This window comes from Sus scrofa, chromosome 5 (assembly GCF_054392235.1).
Source record: "Sus scrofa isolate SSC_HxYL_T2T_F1_AM1 chromosome 5, Sscrofa_HxYL_maternal_Yorkshire_Landrace_v2.0, whole genome shotgun sequence".
In the NCBI taxonomy this organism is placed as follows: Eukaryota; Metazoa; Chordata; class Mammalia; order Artiodactyla; family Suidae; genus Sus; species Sus scrofa.
In genome coordinates this window covers 98,088,856-98,116,076 of record NC_139387.1, presented here as the reverse complement: position 1 = coordinate 98,116,076, position 27,221 = coordinate 98,088,856, and the positions used below count along the sequence as shown (strand labels likewise).

The following is a 27,221-nucleotide window of genomic DNA, read 5'->3' as shown; positions in this document are numbered from 1 at the left end:
TATTATTACTCATGCTATTATTTTCATCACTGTTATTATAGTCATAGCTTGGATAACCATATACTGAACAGTTCAGCAAGTACCAGTGCATGTTTAAGTGGTCATAATATCACTTAGTTTAAGAAGGAATTATTCTATTTATGAGACCTAAATTCCTATTAAAACTTAACCACTTTAGGAACATGAATACTGAATTTCTTCTATAAGCTGAAAAGTACAACTATACCTTAAGTATAACTTTCTCTGAATGTTTCCTATACAAGAGTGGCCTTTAAAATAATCCTGAATAATTCTAACTTCCAAGGAAAGGCAGTCACATCCCAACTCTGGCTTCACAAATGCTGCTTCCATTATGTCCACTTTATCTGCTGACATGATGGGCTATTAGCCATGCCCTTAGCATGCTCCGTACTTCCTTCCCCCTCTATACCTGTGCTTCTCTAGGACTAGTCCCTCCTCTCTCTATATATAGTTGGCTCTTCTTTTCTTTTTTTTAACCTAGTCTGACAATATTGGTCTTTTAACTGGACTATGTAGCCCATTTATATTTAATGTAATTATTGATATGAAGCCGTTTGCTATTTGATTTTTATCTGTACTACGGTTCTATATTTTTTCTTTTCTTTAAATTATTTTTTTTATAATTCCATTTCCTCCTTCAATTAACTTGGTAGCTATACATTATCTTATTATTATTCATTATTCTAGAGATTACAACATTCATAGATGACATATTGTAGTCTAAGATATATATTTATTTCTTTCCCAGACAATGTAAAAAACTTAGAACCCTTTAACTGATCTTATCTTTTAACATGCTATTTGTGATACATTTAGCTCTACAAAATACTATTATTATAGTTTTATAACAACATCAAATATTTATCCTTTTTGAGGTTCTTAAATCTATCCTATATCTTTGAGTTTCCATTCGAAATAATTTTCTTTTTTCAGAACAGAACACCTTAGTATTTCTTCTTGTATGCGTCTGTAGTTAAAAAATTTCTCTCAGTGCTTATTATCAAAGAATGCCCTTTTTTCAAGCTCATTTTTGAAGGACATGTTTTCAGCTTATAAAAACTCTTTTTCAAGAGTTTGCCCATCATTTTTAATGTATAATTCAATTGTCTTAAGGCTTACTTTTTTTTTTCCCTGTAGGAAAATCAATTATAAGTATTACGGTTGCTACTTAAAGGGTTATTTTTCTTTTTTTCCTTCCTTGCTTCCTTCTTTCCTTCCTCCCTCTCTCTCTTTTCCTTCCTTCCTCCCTTCCTCCTCCCTCTTTCTTCTCTCCTTCCTTCCTTCCTTCCTTATCCTAGCTGGTTATATGACGCTTTATTTGTCATTTTGCCTTGGTGTGGTTTTCTTTATGTATCTGGTTTGGGTTCATAGATTGTTTTTTTTTTTTTTTTTTAGATTTTTTTTTTTAAAAGAAAGTTATCATTCATGGTTTCTTTAAATAGTTTGTCCCTTATTATCTTTCTCTTCTCCTTTTGGGAGTCTTATGTAACATATAAGTTTGAATTTCTCACTAGTTCCCCTATGCTTCTTACATTATTTTCTGTGTGTGTGTGTTAATCTTTTATCTTTCTGTACTTTTTTCATATTTATATATATATATACTTTTCATATTTATATATATATATCTTTTCATATTTGTCTTCCTGTTCACTAATTCTCTCTTCTACATGTTTAGCTTCATGTTAAACCTATCTATCAAATTCCTGATTTATTATATTTTTTTGTTCTAGAATTTCCATGTTGTATCTTTTTATAATTTACTATTAACTGTTGAAATGATCAATCTCATGTTTTATTATCTTGGATGTATTACTTATGTTTACTTTAAAATCCACTGTATGAATCTAATTTTAAGACTCCGGATGAGCTCCTTATACCATCTGTTGTTTCTTTTGATTTTCCATTACACTGCCTGGATTCCTTATATGTCTGGTTATTTTTGACTAAGTGTCAGATAATGTGTAGGAAAATGGTAAGAGGAAATTGAGACTAGGACATTACCTTCTTTCAGAGATGATTTTGTTTGCTTCTGATAGGTGGCTAGTGACACAAGCAATCCTGAATCATGTTAACTCAATCTTGAAATGACATCATCAGTCCCATCTGGGGAAGATCTATTTCAGGACCAGCCTCATTCATGGAACATAGCTCTTTTGTTTGGAGTCTCTACTTAAAACTTGTGAAAGTACCAATGCTTCCCTCCTTGACAGCACTGAATTCCTCTTCCTCCTCTAGACCTAAGGGTTTGCAAAGGCTCAGCTCACCTTCTCAGCCACCAACTTAGCTTCCAAAATTGGCAGACCCCTATAGAGGAGAAGTAGACCCAAAGGCAAGGCTCAGTTCTCTGGGTTTCCTTCTTTTCTTTGACTTATTAGCATTTAAATGGCTTTTTCCTTTAAAATTGTGTGGATTTTGTAGTTTTCATAGCTGGAGGGAAAGGATTGTTTGCTAATGTATTTGTTTTCACACACAAAAAATTTAACATTATATAGTTATATTTCTTGATTGTTTCTGTCATCCCTAGAAAGGCCTACGCTATTTCATTTTACAGTTAAATTCCATCTGGTACTGATTTTAGCATGAGCTGTGAGATGAGGAACTAGCCGTATATATTTTTTTCCTGAATAACTAAGTATTATCTAACTATGTATTGAATAATTCATATATTCTTTTGGAATTTACACAAGCAAACATTCTATTAATGCACTAATGTGCTAACCCATCTTTATATTACTTTGGTCTTTTTCTGGATTTTCTATTCTGTTTAACTGTTTTCTCTATTTGTTTTTGCACCAGCACTCCAATATTTTAGTTACCAGAGCTTTATATTAGGTTTATACATCTGGTGAGAAAAGCCTTCCTTCTTCTACCCACACTCATTACCCCTGTTTTCTGTTGTTGTTCTTTTTTTTTTTTTTAATAATGATTTTTATTTTTTCCATTATACTTGGTTTACAGTGTTTGTTCCTGTCATTTTTAATTCCCTGGCTAGTATATTGTGTTATGCATTATCAGATGCACTGTTTTTTTTTTTCTTTTTCAGGCCACACATGCGGCAACTGGAGGTTCCCAGGCTAGGAGTCAAATTGGAGCTGCTGCTGCTGGCCTACACCGCAGTCACAGCAACACAAGATCCAAGCTATGTCTTCAACCTTCACCACAGCTCACAGCATTGCCAGATCCTTAACCCACTGAGCAAGGCCAGGGATTGAACCCTCATCCTCATAGATACTATTTGGGTTCCTCACTGCTGAGCCACACTGGAAAATCCCCAGATGCACTTTTTTTTGGCTTTTTTAGGGCCACACCCGCAGCATATGGAGGTTCCCAAGCAAGGGGTTGAATTGGAGCTATAGCTGCTGGTCTACGCCACAGCAATGCGGGGTCCGAGCCATGTCTGTGACCTACACCATAGCTCAAGGCAATGCCAGATCCTTAGCCCACTGAGTGAGGGCAGGGATTAAACCCACAGCCTCATGGTTCCTAGTGAGATTCTTTTCCACTGCACCTCAACAGGAATTCCCCAAAAGAGAGTATTTTAAAGAGGACAGACATCTTTATTAAATCAACTTATTAAAATTGAGTTTTCCTAGCTAGAAATATCTTAAATCTCTCAAAGTTCATATGTTTTCATATAAATACTTTGTTTCTTAATAAATGTATTCCAATACATTTTATACTTTTTATATATGAAATATTTTCTTCTTCTTTTTTTTTTTTTTTTTTTTTTTGCTTTTTAGGGCCACACCCATGGCATATGGACGTTCCCAGGCTAGGAGTCAAATTGGAGGTGCAGCTGCCAGCCACAGCTACAGGCACAGCAATGCCAGATCCTATAACCAATTAACTGAGGCCAGGGATTGAACCCATATCTTCATGGATACTAGTTGGGTTCATAATCCACTGAGCCACAATGGAACTCCCAGTTATATTTTCTAATTGGTTATGATTTGTGATAGGGAAACTCCTGATTTTTTACTTCTCAACATTAATATTGCAATAGCAATCTTACTTATTATTTCTTATTTTTTTCTGGTACATTCTGTTAGTTTATTCATTTACCTTTTGAAGATAAAGAATTACGTTGTTATCCAGTAATGAGAACTGTGGTAACTTCTTTACAATACTTATCTACTCTGTTCTCTTGAACACTGGCTCACTGGCTCGGATGGGAATTAATCTTAAATTTCAATTTTAGGCTTTGAGCTTTAATTCACCCAAAGGAACCTTTTATCATAATATTAATCTCCCCACCAAAGTGGTTGGTTCGAAGATGAGTAATACAGGCCCAAACGCAATGCGGCATGGCACATCACCGGTCACAGTGAATTTTTTTTTTTTTTTAGGGTTTGACATGTGATTAAAGAGTTTTCAAGATTTTCAGAAGAGAAGTTTTCTCATTTTCTGGACTTTGAGGTATAAACACATGGGAGGCCTGGGGCCTCTGTGGCCATTTTGCTCCCAGGAGAGAAAATAGTCTAACACACAAAGGAACACAGAACTGAGTGAACTGAGAGAAATCAAGCATCAAAACTGAAACAAACCATGCTTGAAAACAAAACCTATCCTGCAACATTATAAGAGCAAATACATCCTCCTCTATTTTTGGAAACCAGTGCACATTATTTGCAACCCAAATTATCCTAACAGATATACCTTGCCCAATGTCATAGGCAAGAAACACGCCTAAAACAGAATGATAAAGAAAGTTTGAAAATAAAGGATGTGGAAAATTACACCAGGCAAATGTAAGCAAACAGAAAGCAGAAATGGCAGAATCACAATCAGATAAGCAGAATTCAAGATCAAGACTGTTAAGCAGGGAAAAGAGGCAAATTGTGACATCTTCAAGTATAATTAGTGAATTCCTGTACACCAAAAACTACAGCAGCAAAATATATAAAGCAAAGCTCTGACAAAGACAGGTGTAATCATTATAAAAATCATAGCCACAGTGGGGAATTTTGCATGAGAATTTGATGCATCAAGCAGATACAAATAAGCAAGGTTATGGAGATATAAATAATAGCAAAAAAAAAGACAACCTAAAACAGAAATAACATGTTCTCTCTCTTCTTGACCTAAGAAAATACTTGAATCTAATGAACAACCTACCATTAGAAAGAGTCTAGGCCGAGTTCATGTTACTGCAGAGTTTAACCTGCAAAATAACAAATAAAAGTTCAGATAATACTCCACACTATCTCAGCTGTCACTGTACAACTTAAGAGCTGAATATATTTAGAAAATTTTAACAGATTCTCTAGTTTCTCACCTCTTGACAACATATTCTTTGGCTTTCTCATCCAAACCCTAGAAACCAAATATGAACTATGGTAACTCTATCTGAACTTCTGCTGTCTGAATTCAGGCAAATACATTTGAATGTGAGGAAATACATGCAATCCCTGTTTTAACTATCTTAGTCAAAACGTTCTGGACTCCCAGAAGTTCCCTTGTGGTGCAGTGGGGTAAGGATCCAGCACCACCCTAGCTATGACACAGGTCACAGCTGCGGCAGGTGTTTGATCCCTGGCCCGAGAGCTTCTTCATGCCATGGGAGTGCAGAAGAAAAAAATGTTCTGGACTCCCTACAATGACTGAAAACTACCAAGATGGTCTGTTAAGCTAGCACAGGAATGCCCAGTTTAAAAATATAAAAAAGCAAAGCAAAAAAAAAAAAAAAAATCTACTTATGAAAGCAAATGTTCTCATAAAATATTAGCATGTTAAATACACCAAATAAAAAGTAACATAATATAAAAAGTAGATGCATGTCAGAAAAGAATAATTATACTATCAATTCAAAGGAAAAATATCTGGAGTTCCCATAGTGGCGCAGTGGAAGCGAATCTGACTAGGAACCATGAGGTTGTGGGTTCAATCCCTGGTCTCACTCAGTGGGTTAAGGATCTGACATTGCCGTGAGCTGTGGTATAGGTTGAAGACGTGGCTCGGATCCTACGCTGCTGTGGCTGTGGCATAAGCCAGCAGCTTTAGCTCTGATTTGACCCCTAGCCTGGGAACCTCCATATACCACAGGTGCAGCCCTAAAAAGAAAAAAACAAAAAACAAAAAACCTGTAGATGCAGCAATGTAAATATATTTTATGTAAATATATCACAAAAAAATCCTAGTAAAATTTCTGAACAAATAAAAATACATGATCATCTCTTATTTATCTAAATATTCCCATTCTTGTTTCTTTTTCTGATATGTCTTTTAAGAAATCTATCTAAACATATTAAAGAACTTTTAATAAAAACAGCAAGAAATATTTTATAAACAGTAAAATTTAAGCCATTGTCATTCAAATCAGAAATCAGGAATTCCTTTCATCACTATTATTTTTCAAAATTATGTTAGATGATCTGAATGCATAAGGCCAAAAAAACCCTATATTAACTATTACATATATGCATATGTGTACATGTACATACATATATGAAAAAAGATAAGTTATGTTTCTTTGCAAATTTCATATTGTATTAAGTCCCAAAATGCGCTACTAAAAATTTACTGAAACTAATTGGGAAAACTTGGCAGGGCATCAAACTATATGAAAATATGGACAAATTAATAGATTTCTTGAAATGGACATATTATCCCAAACACAGTAAAGATATAAGGTATAAAAATATTCAAAAATTTAATTAACAGGAAAATAATGGGAGTTCCCATTGTGGTTCAGTGGTAACGAACCCAACTAGTATTCATGAGGACGCAGGTTCAATCCCCAGCCCTGCTCAGTGGGTTAGGGATCCAGTGTTGCTGTGAGCTGTGGTGTAGATCATGGACCTGGCTTAGGTCCTTTGTTGCTGTGGCTGTGGCACTGGCTGGCAGCTGCAGCAACAATTTGACCCCTAGCCTGGGAACGTCCATATGCCATAGGTGCAGCCCCAAAAAGCAAAAAACAAAAACAAAAAAATAACAATGGGAAGATATATAAACAAACAAGATATGAATGAATGCACAAATATAGTTTTCCTAGATGGAAAGACTTAATATCATTAAAATGTGAATCCCTCCCAAAATAAAGTCAATGCAATGACAAAATTTCAAAAAATTTTATTTAAGCCTTGCTTTATACATTATGTATTTTATAATATAAAATCTTAGGATGTAATAGAAGAAAAATTTCCTGAATAACTTCCTGAATATGAATTCTGAAAATGCTCACTGAGCTCTAGAAATAACTTAATAGAACTTACCCTCCCATCTATAAAGTAGGAATAGGCCTGTTCTATCCTCGGGAGCATAAAACAAAAAGCCATAAATAGTATAGTAAATACCCGCCCTCCTACCACCTTTCCTGAAAAATAAATAAAACATAACCAATGCCATTGAAGCTCACTATGTATACATTTCAGAGTCCATCCCCCAGTCCCTTGAGGTAGCCACTCTTTCAAATTAGTTTATCATTCCACTGCTTTATATTCTCACAATGTGCTATACATATAGAAATGTTTATATGTTTTTAAGCTTGAAATAAATAATAAAAACCTGCATGCATTCCTCTGCCATTGCTTTGTTTTGTTTTGGAAAACAGCATGTTGAGAAAATGCCTGATGCATTATTTAGCTCCAGCCCATTCTAGTTTTTCATCTTTCAATGCTCAAATCATCCTTGTGTTAGGTCTCTAATTCTGTGAGCTCCTGGTAAATTTCTTTCATTGCCTTCTATTTTTCCACTGCCTTCTGTGTGGTTCTTCTCATGCCTATCCTCCACATCACTGATCTTCTTTCAATGCTGATTCTGCTCCTCTGCTTCTAAAGTCATTTTCATTTCAAAGCTGATCATATTCTCCCCTTCAGTTTCTTAAGCATACCAGCTCTCCTTTCCATTCACCAGGACTTAAATTCCTTTGAAGGGACTGAGGAAACTTAGTCTATTGTTTTTCATTTCCTGAAGTAATTATTATTCTAACGTATGTTATGTGCCACTTTCTTTTACAGGTCACATTCCTTTTTCTTTTTCTTTTTTTTTTATGATTTGTAAGGAAATCCCATTTTTCCTGCTTTGTATTCAACTTTTACTGGGTACTTTTTTGTCTGCTGCTGATACAGCCCAATAGCTTTGGTGGATTACCATCATATCCGTTCAGTGTTTACCTGGTCCCCTTGAATTGTCTCTTATGACTCTGGCTGGAAATCTGAACATTTGAGAGAATGTAATGTCTATTTTTTTCAGTCATCCAGAAAACTGAGAAGGGAAGAGAAGGTAGACATAGGTGTTGAGTAGCCAAAGCCCAGCTGTGGTTCTGTAGGCACTTTTCCAACAAATGTCTTGATCCTCACTCCACCCAATCCAACTAAGAAAAATACCTCTTAAATTCTTGTTATTCTCTCACTCCACGGTGAAAAGTTAATGCCACAGGAAACCAGGTTAGTGTGAGAGCTCTTGGCTCAAAGGCTTTTTGTTCTTTCTTATTTATCTCTATCTGACCAACTTTCTCCAGTAGATGCTTGACTTGCAGGTACTCCTCTGTTTCCCTTCACTCTCTTCTTGGTTGCCTCTTTTTAAGAGAAGAGTAAGGAATCCTGTTCCTGGTCACTAGGTCTCTCTTCCCCTCCAGCTCCCCTAACAACCCTGTGGTATAGAGATCTAGCCCTCCGTCCCTCTCTTTCAGGGATTATTAGAGCAGCCTTAAAAACTCTTTTATTTCCTAAGAACTGCACTATTTGAAACAGAACTGGATTTTTGTTTACTATCTTTGCTGAAACTGTCCTTAACTGGCTAATCCTCAGTCTGTGGTATGATGCTGTGGCTGTCCCATAGTTGATGGAGCAATGAAACAACCATGAAATTTTCGTGGGGAATAAGGGAACCGAGTCCTCCAACATGGAAGGAATCACTCAAGGATCTTGTTAAATTGCAAGGCGGGGCCTGAGAATAGGTATTCCTAATGAGCTCCCAGATGATGCTAATGCCACTCACTGCAAACCACACTTTGGTTAGAAAGATCATGTATTAAGGTTCTCCAGAGAAAAGAACAATAGGAATATATAAATATCGGGGAAGAGATTTCTTATGAAGAATTGGCTCATGCAATTATGGAGGCTGAGAAGCCCAATAACTGCTGTCTGAAAGCTGGAGATTCAAAAAAGTGAATCTGTGATGCTCATCAAAACTACTACGAGGTACCACCTCACACTGGTCAGAATGTCTATCATTAATAAGTCTGCAAATAACAAGTGCTAGAGAGGGTGTGGAGAAAAGGGAACCCTCCTACACTGTTGGTGGGAATGTAAAATGGTACAACCACTATGGAAAACAGTATGAAGATACCTCAGAAAACTATATATAGAACGACCATATGATCCAGCAATTCCACTCCTGAGTATATGTCTGGACAAAACATTCATTCAGAAAGATATACGCACCCCTATGTTTATTGCAGCACTATTCACAGTAGCTGAGACATGGAAACAACCTATATGTCCATTGGCAGATGAATGGATTAAGAAGAGGTGGTACACACACACAATGGAATACTACTCAGCCATAAAAAAGAACAAAAATAATGGCATTTGCAGCAACATGGATGGAACTAGAGATTCTCATACTAAGTGAAATAAGACAGAAAGAGAAAGACAAATACCATATGATGTCACTTAAATGTGGAATCTAAAAATACGGCACACGTGAGCTGTGGTGTAGGTTGCAGACGCAGCTTGGGTCTGGAGTTGCTGTGGCTCTGGCATAGACCGGCAGCTACAACTCTGATTTGACCCCTAGCCTGGGAACCTCCATATGCCGTGGGAGTGGCCCAAGAAATGGCAAAAAGACAAAAATTTAAAAAAAAATTTTTTTAATTAAAAGATAAAAAAAAATATGGCATAAATGAATCTATCTACAGAACAGAAATAAACTCATGGACATGGAGAACAGACATGTGGTCAAAGGGGCGGGGGGAAGGAGTGGGATGGACAAGGAGTTTGGCATTAGTAGATGCAAAGTATTGCATTTGGAGTAGATAAACAATGAGGTCTTGCTGTATAGCACAGGGAACCATATCCAATCACTTGTGATGGAATGTGATGGAAGATAATATGAGAAAAAGAAAATATATATACATATAACTGGGTCACTTTGCTGTCCTGCAGAAATTGAGAGAACACTGTATATCAACCATAATAAATTTTTAATCTAAAAAAATTAAAAAAGGAAACAAAAAAAATTTTACAAAGAAGAAAAAAATTTAAAAAAGAAAAGAAAAGATTGCCTATGGTGTAGTTCAAAGGCTTGAGGATCTTCAAGAGCAGAAAACTGTCTCAGCTCAAACAGTTAGCAGAACAAGGAACCGAACTTCCTTAGCCTTTCTGCTCAATTCCAAGCCCTCAGCAGTTTGGATGATGCCCACCCACGTAGGAGAGGGCCATTTGCTTTGCTCAGTCCACCTACTCAAATGCTAACCTCATAGAATCATCCTCACGGACACAGCGGGAAGTAATGTTTAACCAGTTATCCGGGCATCCCATGGCCCAGACAAAGTGACACATGCCACAGACCATCACAGTTTGTCATCATGCAGCAAACAAAGCAAGAAGGAGCTACATATCTGGCCAAAATTGTTTTTTTCTTTTTACAGCCACACCTGCAGCATGTAGAAGTTCCAGGTCGAATCAGAGCTATAACTTAGGCCTATGCCACAGCCACAGCAACACAGGATCTGAGCCGCATCTGTGACCTATGCCACAGCTTGTGGCAATGCCGGATCCTTAACCCACTGAGTGAGGCCAGGGATCGAACCCACATCATCACCGACACTATGTCGCGTTCCTAACCCCCTCAGCCTCAATGGGAACTCCTTCGAAATTTTAAATAATATTTATAAAATGTGACTACATCATAACCACAGTGATAAATCCATGAACTATCTCTTGTAACCCCTACAATGGTCTTGTGAGATAAGTACTATATTATTTCCATCTCATAGAGAAGGGAGTCGAGGCACAGATGGATTCAGTTACCACTTTGAGATTAAACATCAAGTAAGTGGCAGAACTGAGCCATCCAACTTCAGAGCCTCAACTTGAAACACCATTCCTTGTGCAATCGTGAGACCATCTCTGGCCCAGCTATACTGCAGAAAGCCAGGGTCCAACCCTGCTTTTATAACAACTAGGTTTTTGTTTAATGAAACTGGAGGCATGTTGGGAAGATGACCTAAGAGTTTCCTCTGGGATAGACAACAGCACGGGTGTTTCCTACAAGGTCCAGGTGGAGAAGCAAATGGCGCAAAGAGAAGTGAGTGATAAATACTCACAAGAACAGCGAGAGAAAAAAACTGAGAGAAATCAGCGAGAAAAGACAAGGCAGAACTTGGTATCCTTACACTTCTGGTTCCGGGAGAACTACTGCTGGCAGAATCCTGAAATAAAATTTCCTTAGAAAGCCCCAGAAAAGTGTGTCTGTTATAAGGACAAAGGATGAGGGGAGCGTGTATATGCTCTCCTTTTATTTCCACGGGCAAAGTATCGCTCCTTCAAGATTCAGACCTCAGTGAATGAAGCTTTCCAGCCAACCCCCCACCTCCACCACACTCAGGGTTTCTTCTTCGATGTTGCAAAGGCCTTGTGCACAACGGGGAAGGCAAAATGTACTCTCGTTCATTCGTTCATTTACATTTCTCCCTTGCTAGACTGGGTGTTTTTTTTTTTGTTTGTTTGTTTGTTTTAAGGACAAGGTCTTAGAGTTTATGCACATACCTTGAGTTCTAGGTACTGGAATACTCTGTTCACTGCACTTAAGCCTTTGGTCTTGACATCATTCCCTTTGCACTTCTGGCTTCCCTCATCAGTTTCTTTCAAATGCCACTTTTCTTATGAAGCCTTCCCTAAATTAAACATTTCACTCTGCACCTTCATCATCACACAACATATCCTATCTCACTGTCAGATTTAGTCAGTCTGGTTTCTGCACGAGCTTATAACCTCCTGACAGGTTGGGACGATGCCTTCATGACCTTTGAACTTTCGTCAGGGCTGAGCCAAATGCTGCACATTGGTTGATGCTCATAAAACCAGATCCTGAACACATATTTCAAAGGAAAGGAGGAGTTCTCCATGGGACACAACAGGATCAGCGGAGTCTCTGCAGTGCCAGGACACAGGTTCGAACCCCAGCCTGGCACAGTGGGTTAAAGGATCTGGCGTTGCCACAGCTGCAGTTTAGGTGGCAAATGTGGCTCACATCTGATCCCTGGCCCAGGGAACTACCTATGCCTCCGGGTGGCCGAAAAAATTTTTAAAAAGAAAAGAAAAAAGAAAGGAAAGGAAGGAAGGTTTAGATACAATGAACGTGCCTGGACTGGCTAAAGGGGACACAACAACAGCTTGAAACAAAGTTTAAAAAAGCCTCAAAGTCCTCCCTTGACATCCTTTCATATACAAAAACTTCCCAAATCCTAACTTCTTTTCCTACTGAACACAACACTCAAGAACGAGCCATTTTCGGAAGTTCCCGCTGTGGCTCAGTGGGTTAGAAACCCAACTCGTATCCATGAGGATTCGGGTTTGATCCCTGACTCAGTGGGTTAAGGATCCAGTGTTGCCATGAGCTGTGGTCGATGTAGGTCACAGATGCTGCTCGGATCTGGTGTTGCTGCTGCTGTGGTTGTGGTGTAGGCTAGCAGCTGCAGCTCGGATTCGACCCCTGCCCAGGAACTTCCACATGCCACAGGTATAGCCCTTAAAAAAAAAAAAAAAAGAATGAGCCATTTCCTCCTCATTCTTTGGAAAGATATCATGCATGTGTTTTTAGTATGGAAGAAGAAAGACATCAGAAACTAGATTTGCCTTTGAACAAAAATCAAAATTAAAAAAACACTGAATGAAAAAATATTTAAGAAGCACAGGACTCAGAAATTTAAAGAGATAAAAAGAGATTAAATTCTATGCTGTCAGAGGGGAAGATGAGACGTTGCCTGCTGTGGGACCATACCTGGGGACTGAGTTAATGCAGCCCTGATCACGGGGGGGGGTTACTGATTTATTCTCAAGTGTATTCCATGGGGCCAAGCCTATCCTTAGAGAAGGCCGAGAAAAACCTGCTTACTTGTATCTTCCATCACAGGCTAAGGAGAGAGCCCTTGTGACTTCCTTTCCCCCAACACCAATTGTGAGTGCTTTAATTTTCTACAAATTCTCTATTTGTCTTGAGACAACATGACCTGCAGAGGTAGGGAGGCTGTGTGTCATAAAGCACTCAGAAAGCCATAACGAAGAGAAAAAATGTGGACTCTACAAAAAAGTCATAGCAATTGTGCTCAAGACAAATTCATTTCTTCAGCCTCTAAAAGAGCTGTCAGCAAGAAATGATTTGTGGCTGAGTTTACAAAGTCAACATACAACATTATTAAAAGCTTTAAGTTCTCATGACTGTTTGCATCTCCTTTGCACTTAGAATGATTTCTTTTGCTCATTTACTTTTTCTTTTAAATGAAAATGACAATACAGACATTCAGATCTTATTCTGAGTCCAATCTTAAAAAAAAAAAAAAAAAAGCACAACAAAAAACAAAACCAAAAATACATCTAACAACTTAAAATACTTCGTGGAGGCCTATTCAAGAAATGGTCTCCCTTCACCTGGAGTTTGGGAAACTGGCTTCAACAGGCAAAGGAATCCAAAACTTACTGCCAGTTTTTTTTTCTTTTGTTCTATCTCGTTTTTACTGAACATCAAGATTTCTTGCAATAGGATATTTTGATTATTTTCTCACCATGGGACAAAAAGGTTCTTAATTTTTTATTTCAATCAATCAGGTATTTCTAGCCAAAACCCTTTCTTCTTCCTCCTCACACTTAACCTCTTCGGTTTCTGTGCAGGAAAAAGACTTTTACCTACTTCAGGCAATAAGCCATACCGTGGAGAAAATACCACACAAAACACGACTCTCCTCTGCAAATCAGCTCATATTTGTAGCCAAAGTTTTACATTGTGGTGTGTGTTCATTTTCCATTCCCCCCACTAAGTTGTCCCTGTTGAGAAGTTCTTAGCACCTGGCTCCAGAGAAAGTGTCCTAAGAGCTTTCATGAATGACTGCTTCACATTCAGCATCTTTTGACCATTCATCACCAGTCAGAGAAAGACTCTGCAGCATCACCAGTAACCAGCTCTCTGGTTTCCTGTGATCACGGGGAAAGAGGCTTTACGTGCTGGAGAGAGAGAGAGAGATGGCAAGAGAGGGGAAAATGCTACTTTTCTTCATAAAAGCATGGAGTTAGCACTGAGAAGCTACTCCAAAAGAAAAATGGAAGCAAATTCAATACTCAAAAATAAATATAAACAACAGAAATAAAATAAGCCAAGGTGTATACTGCAGCATCTTATGTGTTTCCTAACACAGGTCTGTAGCTATTCCCAGAGTGACACATACCCTCCCACTCTCATTCAAGAGCAAGGGGTGCTGGTGAAAGCAGCCAAAATGTAACTGATTACCCCTGCGCCGGCTCCCATTACCCCCTCCCAGCTAGTGGCTCTCCCATTTAGGCTCCCTAACGCCCTCTGAACTAGATGACCTTATCCCAAACCTAAGGGCCACTTGCGCTTCTGCAATTCAACATTTTTCAGATTTCAGAGAGTCCCTAAGGAGCCTGGACTACACAAGCACGAAGCCCTTCCTTGGACACTGTCAACCACGTGGACATTCCTGCAGCACAAAGTGCGCACAGATACAGAAGGAAGGAGGCTGCTGCTTCAGGTCACATCCGGTTTTACTGCCCCAAGTGTTGTGCCAAACCTAGACGGAAAAACACCCCAAACCTGCTTTCCGAGGGTGAATTTCGGAGTTGAAGGTTGGATGTGCTATCAACTCCATTTTCCAGGCCAAGACCCTGGGGCTCGGAGAGGATGGGGTGCCTTGCCTATTGGCACCGGCAGCAGTGCTTGGGCCAGAGTCAACCAGAAAATCTCAGATTCCAGAGCCTGTGCCTAAATGCCCCCAGCCTGGCCCGCAGGCTTTCTTGGGTGTCTACGGAAAAGAGATGTGTCTGAAGTCTTTCTGCCACCCCAAAGACTCAGACTTTCCTTCCCATCCCTCCGGCTCTCATCATTTGTCTTCTCCGTGACCTCACCCAAAAATGAAGAAGGGAAGATACTGTTTTTCCTTCAGCTATCACAGACACAGGCAGCATCAGCCTTGATCTCTTTACTCCCTTAGGAATCTGAGGTTTGCTCCTGAGAGACAGAGTTGAGAAGGAAAGGAAGGGAGAGTGCGGAGAAGGGAGGGGAGGGTGGGGACGCCGGGGGGTGGGGAGGGGGAAAAGAGAGAGAAAGGACCAGAAGCCTGGAATCCAACAGTGATCAAAGCATTATAAAAATCCTAATGATTTAAGATGTCTGGGCTGCTGCAGTGTCCGCTGCCCCCAGCCTCTCACTCCCCTGCTACAGCCGGCTGCATAAGGAGACGCCTCTAGGAGTGGATGGTGGCCAGGGCTTCAGATCCGGGCAGTACAGCCCCCACAGGCTGGTAAAATGCTCAGCTCACTGACCGCATCCAGCAGAGGTGGGGGTTCAAGGGCAGAGTTCAGAGGAAAGGGTGTGCTACCTAGGGATGTGTGAGAACTTGAGAATGACATGGGACTTTACCGGGCTAGAAGAATGGGGGGTCTGATCAACCCAGTGCTCAAGAAGTCAGTTGACACTGGCTGCTTTCAGGGTGATGGGAGGTACCACGACGTGCAGAGGGACTTGCGGAGAGACAGCATCTTCAGCACTGCCCCTCTTACCGCCTCTGCTCTAATAGGCTTTCTGCCAGGAGAGCACATCTACCTGAAATTACACACCACCCTGAAATGACCAGGGGAGCTTGTGGTTTGTGATTGTTTTGATATGTATGTATGTATGTATGTATGTATGTATGTATTTTGCTGGGCCTATTAAAACAGGAAAAGGGTTGAGACCCACTGTGGGCATTTTAAATTTGAAATCCTAACAGCTACACCTGAGCTTGGTTGACTAAATCAAAGCCAGAAAAAATCAAGCACCCACAAATCAGAGGCTTGCACAGGCACAGCAGCCTTAGTGTCTAACTTGGGTCCTTGGAATCAGGGAAGCCCCACTTTTTTTTTTTTTGGCTTTGTAGGGACATATCCACGGCATGTGGAAATTCCCAGGCTAGGGGTAGAAACGGATCTGCAGCTGCCGGTCTACGCCACAGCCACAGCCACAGCCACAGCCACGCCAGAGCTGAGCCGCATCTGCAACCTATACCACAGCTCCTGGCAACACCAGATCCTTAAGCCACTGAGCAAAGCCAGGGATCAAACCTGCATCCTCATGGATACTAGCTGGGTTGTTACTGTTGTGCCATGAGGGGAACTCCAGCCCCACCTATAAATTAGTGCTGCCACCTTACTATTTTGGCTGCTATATTCATAGATGAGCACTTAATCCAGGTGTCAAGTATAAAGGGACATCACCCCTTCTTTCCGGATGGGAGGCTCCATTTATTACCATGCCATTTTTTAATGCTGTAGCTTTTGGTGCTTCACCACCAAGGTGTGGCTAGGACCTTGTCAGTTTGCCAGGTTGTATCCTGCTGTTTCCAAACACGGAGAACTCCAGTCTAACCAAGAGTCTATGTGCCCCGTGGGCCCTCCCTAAATGCTGGCAATTCGAAAAGCATGTAAAAATTCTACCCTCCTGGTTTCTACATTTTCTTTGTCAGGTGCTTTAGTCTGAAAGGAAAAAGATAAGGTTTTAACTGTTTAACCAGGGGCATACTTTTCTGGTGTGACGACAGACTGTGCGAAAAGAAATATTTTTCTATCTCTGTAATTTTATCAAAATCAGTGGCCAGGCATCAGAATAAACTCTACTATAAAAAAAAAAGAGAAAGAAAAAAAAGACAGCTTATCTGCACATCTCTTTCCCTGCCCTGATTTAAGAAGAACATACTTAGGGAGACGTATGCGACATGTACATGATGCAGAAATTTCCCTTTTGCACCATTTCTTGAATTTTACCCTCTCTTCTTTGCAACACTAACCCTCTACCCAGCAAACATATATAACACACCCACCCATACAAACATGCTAGGTTTTATTCCCCTGAAATAAATTTCTAGTGAAATCAAATTTATCACCAAAAAACCCCGTATATGTATTAGGCCAGAGAGTTGCACTCAAGATACAAGATACTGAAATAAATTTTTACTCTAATAACTTTAAAACCTTTTAACAATAAAATAGTCAACTGTGGAGTTTGCATCGTGGCACAGCAGAAACGAATCTGACTAGGAACCATGAGGTTGCAGGTTCGATCCCTGGCCTTGCTCAGTGGGTCAAGGATCTGGTGTTGCTGTGAGCTGTGGTGTAGGTCACAGACGTGGCTCGGATCTGGCGTTGCTGTGGCTGTGGTGTCGGTCGGCGGCTACAGCTTCACTTAGACTCCTGGCCTGGGAACCTCCATATGCCGCAGGTGCGGCCTTAAAAAAGACCAAAAAAAAAAAAAAAAAAAGATAAATAAATAAAATTTTTTTAAAAATAAAATAGTCAACTAAATAACTCCATTTCGATTAGCTTTATCAGAACTTTAATTATTGCCCAACAAAAACTGTTACACCAAAAAAATTACAAGTTTGTCCAACCATACATTTAGGTGTTTTCATTTTATTCTACACAGTAGAGTGTTTTCCTAAGTTGACAAGTTCAGGGTGGGGAGGTGGAAGGAAAACAAAGAGGATACTCAAGAACTGAAGGCAGGACTTTTCTCATGGAAACAGAGGGCAAAAACACTCCTTTCACAGCCAGAGAACGAGAGCCAGCATCATGATAAGAGAAGGCCCTTTCGTCTGGACAGATGAACCTGTGCAGTCTTTGGGGAGAGATGCCACAGGTTATTGTCATACATACTATTAGCCGATGCACAGGTATAATCACTACCTGTATCCATACCAAGTTTCAAACGAAAACGGTTGCTCCACTTCTGTTCCCAAACGTCATTAGGGCATTTTGGTTACGGGCCTATCATCATCATCATATATGTATATATACATGATAATTGGTGTAGTGTAGGATTGGTCAGCGTCGGCAAGAACAAATCTGGGGGTTCAAGAGTCTACTTCAACCCCCCCAAAAGGTCCCACGGCACTTTGGTGATGTTTGCTTTGGATAATATATCTAGCTCTGCATGAAATCTTACCTAATACCACCATTGCCTTTCAAAGTGTATTTTCCCCTTTTTTATTTAATTCATTCTCTTCACACAATCACATCTCACGATCTTCAGCCAAAGGGCCAGAATTATCTTGTGTGTATTTGGGATCTTTGAAAGAAATCCTTTCTTAAACTCAGAAACTGAGATTTCTGTTTTTTGGCACTGCTTGTCCTCTCAGACGAGGGAGAAGTCACACCTGAGTGATGTGGACTCGACCTTGAAATGCCCAAAGTACGCACACAATTTTGACACAGCAAGAGGAAGTCCACCTAAACTGGATGAATACAGCAGATTTCAAATTATTTGAAAGGAGCAATTACTTCTTGGGCTGGGAGCATGGCTGGGGTAGACTTCGTGGTGAGACATATTTGAGACACTACATTTCACTCATTTTTGATAAGGCGAGTGGAACCAGAGAAATATCCATTTCTATATCCTAATACCAGGGACTTTCTGTGCCTCAAGAATAAACCAGATACCCATCAGAACCTTAAAGGGTAAGGATTCCCTGACTTTCCAGTGACTGTATGATGAAGGCAATGTTACCCTCGCTTTTATCTCATCTCCTATGTGCAAGGCCAGGGGCTTGAAGTGATAACAAGTCTGCACTGAATCTCAGATTCTCTAAGAAAAAGGCATTTTGGAAAACTGAACTTTCCGGTTATCTAAATGTCAGCAAGAAGACCCTTTTTGTCTTCAGGGCTTGTCTGGCTGGCTCGCCTAGCTAAACACCCTAACAAAACAGCAAGCGCTTTGCTGTAGCATACTGACCATCAGCTCTCATTTCATATTGTAGATAAGAGTTTAAAGAAATCTGCCTTTTTTGGGGTAGAAACTTCAAGTCTTATCAGCCTGTTTATTATAATGTGCAATTCTGAGATGGAGGAAAAAAAAAATACAGCTGGGTTTTCCGGTAGTCTGGACTGTGCTAATTCCTGGAGCATACACACATGAACCAGAAAACTAAGTAAAAAGTGGTCGGGAAAAAACTGCCCTAAGCCAGATTCACTAACATTATAACAGAGTCCCAGAATGCCAGATTACAATTATATATTTGGGGAGAAATGAGCCTAGAAGGATTTTGGAATTCACTCAATTATTTGAATGGAATGTTCTTTTCCCAGCTATCTCCAAGGAGGTATCGCTGGTCTCCTTCAAGTTTCTGCTCAACTATCACCTTATTAGTGAGGCCTTTTACCTAAAAGAGCAACCTGCCCTCCGGCACTCCCTTCCCTATATCACAGCCTTTTCCGCCGGGCCCTGCGGTGCTGGTGCTGCACCACGGGAGCCATATGCACAGTGCCAGCCCAGCAGCCCTGCCCCTTAGCACACCCATCATCTGAGTAATCATACATTTTATTGGCCTGTTTACCCACCACTCTAAGGGTACAGATTTTTGTGGGGTTCACTGCTCTATCTCCAGGTGTTTAGAACAATGCTGGGCACACAGTAGGTGCTCAATTAGTCTTTATGGATAAACATGTTAACCAACTATAGCAAGCATCTCCTAAAGCTCTGGTCCTTATTTTATTTTATTTTATTTATTTAACTTTTTTTTTCAGTGCCTCACTTGGCAGCATATGGAAGCTCCCAGTCTAGGGGTGAAAATTGGAGCTGCAGCTGCTGGCCTACACCATAGCCACAGCAACATGGGATCCAAGCCACATCTTTGACCTACACCATAGCTCACAGCAATGACGCATCCCTGACCCACTGAGGGAGGCCAGGGATTGAAACCACATCCTCATGGATACTAGTTGGGTTCTTAACCCACTGAGCCAGAAAGGGAACTTCCCTGACTTAAAGGTCTTCTAATGGGGAGTTCCCATTGTGGCTCAGTGGTAATGAACCTGACTAGAATCTGCTGTGGTTGTGGCTGTGGCTGTGGCACAAGCTGGCAGCTGTAGCTCCAATTTGACCCCTAGCCTGGAAACGTCCATGTGACGCGGGTGTGGCCCTAAAAAACAAATAAAAAAAAAAAAAAAAAAAAAAGAAGATCTTATAATGGGAAAATTGGACAGGACTACAAATCATTATAATACAGTGGGATCAGAGAGCCCATGAGGATGTGATAGTGCTTAGAGCCGCTATTGGCCTCTGTCAAACCTGAACTCGTCTCAGATTGTCCCCTAACTCTACGAGCTTGGGCAGGTTTATACCACTGCTGTACTACGATCTCTCTGAATTGGGGTTGACTGGAGTAACAATTTGTCTGCTTTACAGGCTGTGATGAGAAGCTGGTGAAGGAACGCCCAGGGTGCGCAGCACAGTCCTGGCACTCAGGAAGTCCACTGCAAGTGCCTGTGGCATCAAGTCTGATTTTTACAGAGGCAGAGAAGCAGAGCAGGGGACCTAAAGCTGTCTGGTACTCCTGGAAGGCTTGCCAATAAGAGGACTGAGGAGGAAAGAAGGGAAAATTGTCCTCAACATGCATACAAAGAAATGCCGCATTAAATTTTCCTGTGCTTAATGAATGGAACTTTTCTTTTTTTGTCTTTTAAGGGCTGCACCCGTAGCATATGGAGGTTCCCAGGCTAGGGGTCTAATCAGAGCTGTAGCCACCAGCCTACACCAGAGCCACAGCAACACCAGATCCGAGCCGCGTCTGCAACCTACACCACAGCTTACAGCAACGCCAGATCCTTAACCCACTAAGCAAGGCCAGGGATCGAACCCACAACCTCATGGTTCCTGGTCAGATCTGTTAACCACTGAGCCACGACAGGAACTCCATATGAAACTTTTTAAAGATGAGGAATGAACCTGCGAGTGATTTAAGTATGTATTAGAGTAGAAGTTTCTCCAACTGGAAGGGGGTTGCGGACAAGACTCTCCACTAAATTTGGCTGCTTTAAACTTCCATCCACCTTCTCTGAGTTGCCATTCTTTCTAAAGTGGAGAGTGAGAAGAAAGAAAAAAAATATACAACTAGTACTAAAAATTACCCTGAGAAAGGAATGTCTAAGCCACTCACCAATGTCACCATCACAACCCACCATTGCTTTGGCAGCAGAGGCTTTGCTAAGAAGAACACATTTTCTTTCGCAGGAAAAAAAAAAAAAAAAAAAAAAAAAAAAATTCAGTCAAGCTCTGGTTCCAGATCAGGTTCCAAATTAGAACATTATAGGAAAAAAAGGAGTAAACCCCTTTTTCAATCACTGGCGAATGATCTCCTCTCCCTACCCCTCAGTAGACCCCAAACTCAGTCTCCTTAGAACAAATCTTCTCAACTCTGCACTCAAGAATCTTTAAAGACAGTGACACACAGCTCTTTTGAGTTCAATTACACAACCAATGGTGCTATAACTTAGGTCAATATTGTAACTGCTCTTTGCAGCTGGAGTTGAGAATTTTGAGATGGAAGGAAGTATTCAAGGCTAGGACGCACTTATGACTGTGGGTTTAACACTTGTTTGTCTCTTTATCTGCAAAGTCTATTACAGACAGATATAATCAGCCTAAAAGGAAAAGGCCGGAGCTGGGGGAGAATATTATGTAAATTTGGCATTATCACAATCGTTTTCAATTGCTCAAGAATCTAAAGTTTCAGCCTAATAATAAACACCAGACAATCTTTTGTAAGGCTGTGAGTCAGTGATGGGAATACGACTCAAATTTTACTACTCACTCTGAAAGACTAAAAATCCATAGCGAATTGGGCTGGGATGTACCACATTAGTAACCACTAAATCATAACTAGTTGGAAGGCAACAGTTTCTCCTGGCGACAATTTGCTTCATGTTTAAAGTAACCATTACCGCATGTTTAGGAAGCAAAAATAAAATTATAAAAGGAGAGAGAAAACAACTCATTTCTAATTTGAGGCCTGGCTCCACGACCCTATTTCTTAATCAAATTTTAAGTGCTTCAAAAGGGAGTTCTCTGGGTAGTAGAAATAAATGTTCTTTTTTTTTTAAACAGTATTTCATTTTTTCTCTTTGGCCACACTGCAGCACATGGAGTTCTTGGGCTAGGGATCAGATCAGAATCACAGCTGCGACCTATGCTCCAGCTGCAGCAACGCAGGATCCTTAACCCACTCTGCCAGCCCAGGGATTGAACCTACCCAGCAGCACTCTCAAGAAGCCAATCCTGTGGCACCACAGCAGGAACTCTGAAATGTTCTATCTCTTGATCAAAGTGTGGATTACATGGGTACACCAAATTCACTGAACTCTATGTATTTAAACTGTATAAAATGTTTACATCAATTTAAAGAAATTTAAGTGGCTCACACCTTGAAAGTTATGCCCAGCAGGTACTTACATTCAAAATGTAAACCCAGAATGAAGCTTTTTAAAAAATTCTATTTAAATAAACACTCATTGCAAAATGACCAGTGCTACAGTAAAATTGTGGTAAAAATGCAAGATATGTTTGATTTCTGCTTCTCATGCACCATGGAAGTACCACTAATCCAGGAGCTCACACTAAAACCCAACTTTTCATGCTAGACCTTTAAAATGTGAGTCAATGAAGGTCCCACGGTGGTGCAACACGACCAGCGGCATCTTGGGAGTGTTAGGACACAGGTTCAATCCCTGGCCTGGGTTAAGGATTGCACCCAGCATTGCAGCAGCTGTGGTATAGATCTCAACTGCGGCTTGGATCTGATCCCTGGCTAGGGAACTCCCTGTGCCACAGGGCCACCGAAAATGCAAAAACAAACAAAACAAACCCATGAAAGTCTGTACCAAAACACATCATCACAACCTAACTGTTCCGAAAAACACACTTTTGAGTCCTACCTGGGTTCCCTTTAGACTCTGGATAAAGTGTTCTAACTCCTTGACATGTCCACCAGGAAGGAGATGCGCTGCTGGTTGCCCAGCCCTTATTCACAGAGATGAAATTTCTAACACGGCCTATAAAAGTGAGGTGACTGTACGTCTGGGCTGACGCTTGTAGTCTGGGTAGAATTATTAATAGCACCGTTTTGCTACTCTCAAGAGTCATAGACTGGTTGATAAACTCACCAATCAAATTACCTGGTCACTCTACCTAGAAAACCCCACAGTGATTTGGCCCCATTCCTTAATTCCTCTCCACTCCAGACACCCTGATCTTCCTTTAGTCCCTCCCCTCCCTTCACCGCACTTTCTCCATCCAGGTCTGTGCACACTCTTTACTGTTCACCCAAACTCCCACCCATCCTTCAGATCTCAGCTCAAGTACCCCTGCCTGTGGAAAGGCCTCCTCAGGTAATCACATCTCTCTGGACACCACTTCACCATGTTCCTTTCCTCAGCAGTCTCAGGTCCAATGTTTACATTTGTTTGGTAACCTCCTCTCCGCCGCTAGGTTCCAAGACCCTTGAGGGCAGATACAGTGACTGGTTTGGCATCCTCAGTCTTAGCACAGTACTTGGCATGTAGGAGGACTCAATAAGGATTTGTTCAATAAGTGCAACAGACTCACAGAACTAGAACAACGTATTTTAAAGTTTGTTTGGAAGTACAAAAGACCCAGAATAGTCAAAGCAATCCCAAGAAAGAAACATGGAGCTGGAGGAATCAGGCTCCCCGACTCCAGACTACACTACAAAGCTACAGTCATCAAAACAGTATGGCAGTGGCACAAAAACAGAAATACAGACTAGTGGAACAAGATAGAGAGCCCAGAATTAAACCCACGCACCTATGGGCAACTATCTATGACAAAGGAGGCAAGAATATACAATGGAGAAAAGACAGTCCCTTTCAATAAGTGGTGCTGGGAAAACTGGACAGCCACATGGAAAAAAATGAAAACAGGAACACTCACTAACACTATATACAAAAATAAGCTCGAAAAGGAGTAAAGACCTAGGTATAAGACCAAATACTATAAAATTCTTAGAGGAAAACATAGGCCAAACACTCTCTGAAATAAACCAGAGCAGTATCTTCTCAGACACACCTCCTAGAGTAATGACAACAAAAACAAAAATAAACAAATGGGACCTAACCAAACTTAAAAGTTTTTGCACAGCAAAGGAAACCCTAAACAAAATGAAAAGATAACCCACAGAATGGGACAAAATCTTTGCAAATCAATCAACTGACAAGGGATTAATCTCCAAAATTTATCAACACCTTCTGCAGCTCAATACCAAAAAAAACAACCCCATCAAAAGATGGGCAGAAGATCTAAACAGACAATTCTCCAAAGAAGACATACGAATGGCCAAAAAACACATGAAAAGATGTTCAACATCACTCATTATTAGAAAAATGCAAATCAAAACCACCATGAGGTACCACAATACATCAGCCCAGAACAGCCATCATCAAAGAGTCAACAAACAATGTGCTGGAGAGGGTGTGGAGAAAAGGGAAACCTCTTACACTGTTGGTGGGAATGTAAATTGGTGCAAACACTATGGAAAACAGTATGGAGATTCCTCAAAAAACTGAAAATAGAATTACCATTTGATACAACAATCCCACTCTTGAGCATCTATCCAGAGAAAACCATGACTTAAAAAAAATACATGTAGGGGTTTCCATCATGGCTCATTGGAAACGAATCTGATTAGCACCCATGAGGATGAAAGTTTGATCCCCGGCCTCATTCAGTGGGTTAAGAATCCAGCGTTGTCATGAGCTGTGGTGTAGGTTGCATATGCGGCTCAGATCCTGCATTGCTGTGGCTCTAGTGTAGGCCAGTAGCTGCAGCTCCAGATTAGGCCCCTAGCCTGGGAACCTCCATATGCCGCAGGTGCAGCCCTAAAAAGACAGAAAGAAAAAAAATTACATGTACTGCATTGTTCATTGCAGCACTATATACAATAGTCAAGACATGGAAGCAACATAAACATCCATCAACAGAGGAGTGGTTAAAAAAGATGTGATACATATACACAATGGAATATTACTCAGCCATAAAAAGTAATGAAATAAATGGCATTTGTAGCAACATGGAGAGACCTAGAAATTATAATGAACTTCACAGAACAGAAACTGACTCACAGACTTTGAAAAACTTTTGGTTACCAAAGGAGACAGGTTGGGGGGTGTGGAGGGATGGGCTGGGGGTCTGGGATGTAAATGTCCTAAAATTAAGTTGTGATGATGGTTGTACAACTTTAAATATAATAAAATTCATTGAACTAAAAAATAAACATAGTAGATACAGGACAAAACACTGACCATATTTTGACCATTAGAAAGGATCCTAACATTGTAAGGAGGAAAATGCAACAATCTGGGAGTCAGAAGAGAGCAGACATCCCGTATTTCAATGTTACATGAGCGCTGTATTTCTAATTCTATAACCATAAGGACTGTCTAAAGAGGGAACTATTCTGACGACACTGGCCACTGAATCTTGTTTTAAGGAGTTCCAAACTCCTTACACCACTATCTTAAACATCATAGGAACACACTAATTAATAAAGCTACATACAACTCCAAGCCGAGCCTGTACCACAAAGGGGCTTTAAGATGCAAGACCTCTGAAAGGGCTAAAGAAATTCTGCCTCTAAGTTTCTTGAGGCCTTGTTTCCTCTATTATTGCAAAATAAATTAGCAAGAAACTGCTGGCTGAGTACCAACCTCACAGAGGTATGCAGTGTTAGATAACCTAGCAGCAAGCTATTCAATGAAGACATCTTCACATAGAAAAAAAGAGAATTGAGTTTATTTCATTTTACTTTTTTTTAATATTTTGCCTTTTTAGGGCCACACCTGCAGTACTACAGAGTTTCCCAGGCTAGGGGTCAAATCGGAGCTACAGCTGCCAGCCTAAACCACAGCCACAGCAACACAGGATCCGAGCTGCATCTGTGACCTATACCACAGCCCATGGCAATGCCAGATCCTCAACCCACTGAGCAGGCCAGGGATGGAACCTGGCCCAACTCAGTGGTTTAAAGATCCAGCATTGCTGTGGCTATGGTGTAGGCCGGCAGCTGTAGCTCCAATTGAACCCCTAGCCTGGGAACTTCCATGTGCCACAAGTGCAGCACTTAAAAAAAAAAAAAAAAAAAAAGAAAAAGAAAAAAGGAAAGAACCCATGGTCACTGACTCATTTATGACTGACTAGAAGAAACCAATTACATTATTAGTGATTCAAGCAAACATTGCGCCAGGTTACATCACAAGAAGAAACTCAAACCCAAACTGATAACTTTTAAAAAGGCTGTTTTCCTTTGCAGTTAAGGAAGTACTCACACTACTCTAGGTTAGTAAGACGGAGAACCAAGGAGTTCTGTTTGAAAATCTCTTGCAAAAACATGCCAAATACATATGGCCTGAAGAACTGCAAACCCTGGGAAAAGTCACCTTATTTAATAAAGAGTTGTTGGGATTCAACAGGATAACGGATGCGAATGAATGTTCACTCTACGGGGCTATATTGCTATACACATCGGTAATGTCACTCCCTCTCTCGACTTAAGGTATCTTCAATATAGATAAAAAGATCTCAGTCAAGAAACTTTTTGCTCCTTTACTGAGAACATAGCTCTGAAAACCACAGCGCTAAGGGGAAATCTGTAAAATACATATGGCAAGGCCTGGGTAAGCTGTATTTTTTGGGGGGTGGGGGAGCAGCTCATTTTCTTTCCTATATTATTTCGAAGACACAAGTATATTTTTGTAGCTATTGGCTAAAGCAAATGTTCAAGAAACTCCAAACACAATCACAGCGACATCCTCACCGTTTCAAGAAACCAAGAACATTATCTGCTGTATTTCATCTGCTTCCATGATACAGGGCATCCGTCCAACTTCCAAGAATCCAACCACTCCGTGCTAGGGGTGTTCCTATGCTTGACCTAGACAACGCACTTGTTTTTATCTCCAGTTTTACACATGGAATGAATGGGCTCAGAGAGGCTAAGCAACTTGTCCGAAGTCACAAGCTGGGAGCTGGTACAGGCTTGGATTTCGCTTGTTCTTCTAAGACTAGGATTCTTTGTATTAGATCCCAACTGCCTCTTAAAGAAAGAAGCCAAGTTTTAAGACAGTTCTATGCTTCCTGGGCATGGAGAGTGAAAGGAAGGAGACGTTAAAAACGCCTGTTCCAACAGGGTGGACACAAGGTAAATCACT

The 27,221-nt window shown here is 40.5% G+C and overlaps 1 protein-coding gene across 10 annotated transcripts in view; it reads right to left on the bottom strand.

The window, feature by feature from the left end:
* The window catches only part of LOC102159120 (uncharacterized), a 654,277-nt gene that overhangs the window by 265,996 nt on the left and 361,060 nt on the right, over positions 1-27,221 (bottom strand). For 8 of the 10 annotated variants that reach the window (XR_014804446.1, XR_014804441.1, XR_014804447.1 and 5 more), the window contains one exon: positions 5,137-5,182. The exons of 1 other annotated variant lie outside the window; for it this stretch is intronic. Coding sequence is in view for 2 of the 9 variants with exons in the window: in XM_084957610.1 (XP_084813736.1) it covers positions 5,137-5,139 (3 nt within the window). In the remaining 7 variants the exon portion in view is untranslated. Of the gene's footprint in view, positions 1-5,135; positions 5,183-27,221 lie in introns of those variants that run through there. One more of the 10 variants, XR_014804455.1, reaches the window with a different exon arrangement.